Below are 1,999 nucleotides of genomic sequence, written 5' to 3'. Positions count from 1 at the left end.
TTGTGCTGCAGCGGCAAAGGCCCCCAGACACTCGACGGCCTCCGGAACGCTGTTGCTGCTGCTGCTGCTGCTGCTGCTGCTGCTGCTGCGGGCGTTGCTGCAGCTGCAGCAGGAACACCAGCAGCAGCAGCAGCAGCAGCAGCAGCAGCAGGAAGGTCCGCGAGTGCTGCTGGCGGGCGGTGCTGAATGAGGTGGCTGAGAAAGAAGGGAAAACCCCTCAAACCACAAACCCTCTCCTGCACCACAAACCTTAAACCCTAAACCCTAGACCCTAAACCCCAAACCCTAAACCCTAAACCCTAAACCCTTCGATGAATACGCCGCAAAATTCCTGCAACATTTCAAGCCCCCTAAACCCTAAACCCTAAACCCTAAACCCTTAACCTTGATACCTAAACCCTAGAATTCGGCCCCTATATCCTACACCCCAAACCCTAAACCCTAAACCCTAAACCCTAAACCCTACAGGCAAGAGAGGCAACAGAACCCTGTGCACAAGCAGCCATTCTTCTGCTGAGGGTTTTGCTGCTGCTCCAGCAAAGAAACGGCTGAACTGCTGCAGCGCTGCTGCTGCTGCTGCTGCTGCTGCTGCTGCTGCAGCACGACCTCCCAATTGTCGCCCGCTGCTGCTGCTGCTGCTGCTGCTGCTGTTTGTATTATCCTCTAAACGACGCAGCGTTCGAGTTAATGCAAGCGAGAACCTGCTGCTGCTGCTGCTGCTGTTGCTGCTGCTGCTGCTGCTGCTGCTGCTGCTGCTGTTGTTGTTAAGGCGGTGGGCTTGCCGCGCAGCATTCTGCTGCTGCTGGTGTTGCTGCTGCTGCTGCAGTTGCTGCCTGTGGTGTTGCTGCTGCTGCTGCTGCTGCTGCTGTTGCTGCTGTTGCTGCTTTTGGATGTACCAGCGATGCCACGCTTGCTGCAGTTGCTGCTGCTGCAGTTGCTGCTGCTGCAGTTGCTGCTGCTGCAGTTGCTGCTGCTGCAGTTGCTGCTGCTGCTGCAGTTGTTGCTGCTGCTGCTGCTGCTGCTGCAGTTGCTGCTGCTGCTGCTGCTGTTGTCTACCGAGCCGCACAGCCGCTCCAGGATTTGTCACTGCTTTCAGAGACTGCAGCAAAACAAAACAGCAGCAGCAGCAGCAGCAGCATGCGAAGCAGCAGCAGCAGCAGCATGCGAAGCAGCAGCAGCAGCAGCAGCAGCAGCAAAAGATCAGCAGCAGCAGGCGAAGCAGCACACGAAGCAGCAGCAACAGCAGCAGCAGCAGCAGCAGCTTCAGCCTGCAGCAGCAGCTGTAGATACACCCAGTTGAGTAGCAAGCAGCAGCAACAGCAGCAATAGAAACAACTGCTGCAGCAGCAGCACAATCTGCTGCAGCAGCAAGACTCGGTGTTGCTGCAGCAACAGCATGAGCAGCAAAGGCAGCAGCAGCAGCAGCAGCTGCTGCTGCTGCTGCTGCTCATTGCCGCAGCAGCAGCTCACCTGAAAGGCTGGGGGGATTCGTCGCGTCGCCATTTGCTGCAGAGAGATGCTTGCTGCTGCTGCTGCTGCTGCTGCTGCTGCTGCTGCTGCTGCTGCTGCTGCTGTTATTGTTGTTGTTTTTGTTGTTGTTGCTGCTGCTGCTGCTGGTGCTGCTACCTCTCCAGCTACTGGTTTCGCGGCTGCTGCCGTTGCTGTTGCTGTTGATGTTGCTGCTGCTACCGCTGCAGTTGCTGCTGCTGCAGCAGCTGCTGCTGCTGCAGCTGCTGCTGCTGGGAGCTGCGGTGTTGTTGCTGCTGCAGAGATGCTCTCCTGCTGCTATCTGTGCTGCCTTCCATGCTGCTGTGTGTTCACTGAATCTGCTGCTGCTGCTGCTGCTGCTGCTGCTGTTGCTGCTGCTGCTGCTGCTGCTGCTGCAAACAGCAGCATTGTATAGAAGAGAGTTACTGCTGCAGCGCCAACAGCAGCAGCTGCTGCTGCTCCAGGAGAGGCAGAAGACAAGGCTAAAGTTGATTTGCTGCTGCTGCTGCTG

General features: G+C 57.3%; 1 protein-coding gene across 1 annotated transcript in view; it reads right to left on the bottom strand.

The window, feature by feature from the left end:
- Nucleotides 1–1,503, bottom strand: part of EMH_0012920 (uncharacterized protein) — a gene marked incomplete at both ends in the record, with an annotated part of 11,035 nt that extends 9,532 nt beyond the window's left edge. Inside the window, 3 exons of the mRNA XM_013499668.1 lie at nucleotides 3–195; nucleotides 462–1,099; nucleotides 1,471–1,503. Of these exons, the coding sequence (XP_013355122.1) occupies nucleotides 3–195; nucleotides 462–1,099; nucleotides 1,471–1,503 (864 nt within the window). The remainder of the gene's footprint in view (nucleotides 1–2; nucleotides 196–461; nucleotides 1,100–1,470) is intronic.
- Between the last annotated feature and the right edge of the window lie 496 nt (nucleotides 1,504–1,999).

Source organism: Eimeria mitis, genomic scaffold (assembly GCF_000499745.2).
Source record: "Eimeria mitis Houghton genomic scaffold, Emh_scaff454, whole genome shotgun sequence".
Classification (NCBI taxonomy): domain Eukaryota; phylum Apicomplexa; class Conoidasida; order Eucoccidiorida; family Eimeriidae; genus Eimeria; species Eimeria mitis.
Note: the sequence above shows the minus strand (reverse complement) of the source record. Positions and strands in the feature narration are given on the sequence as shown.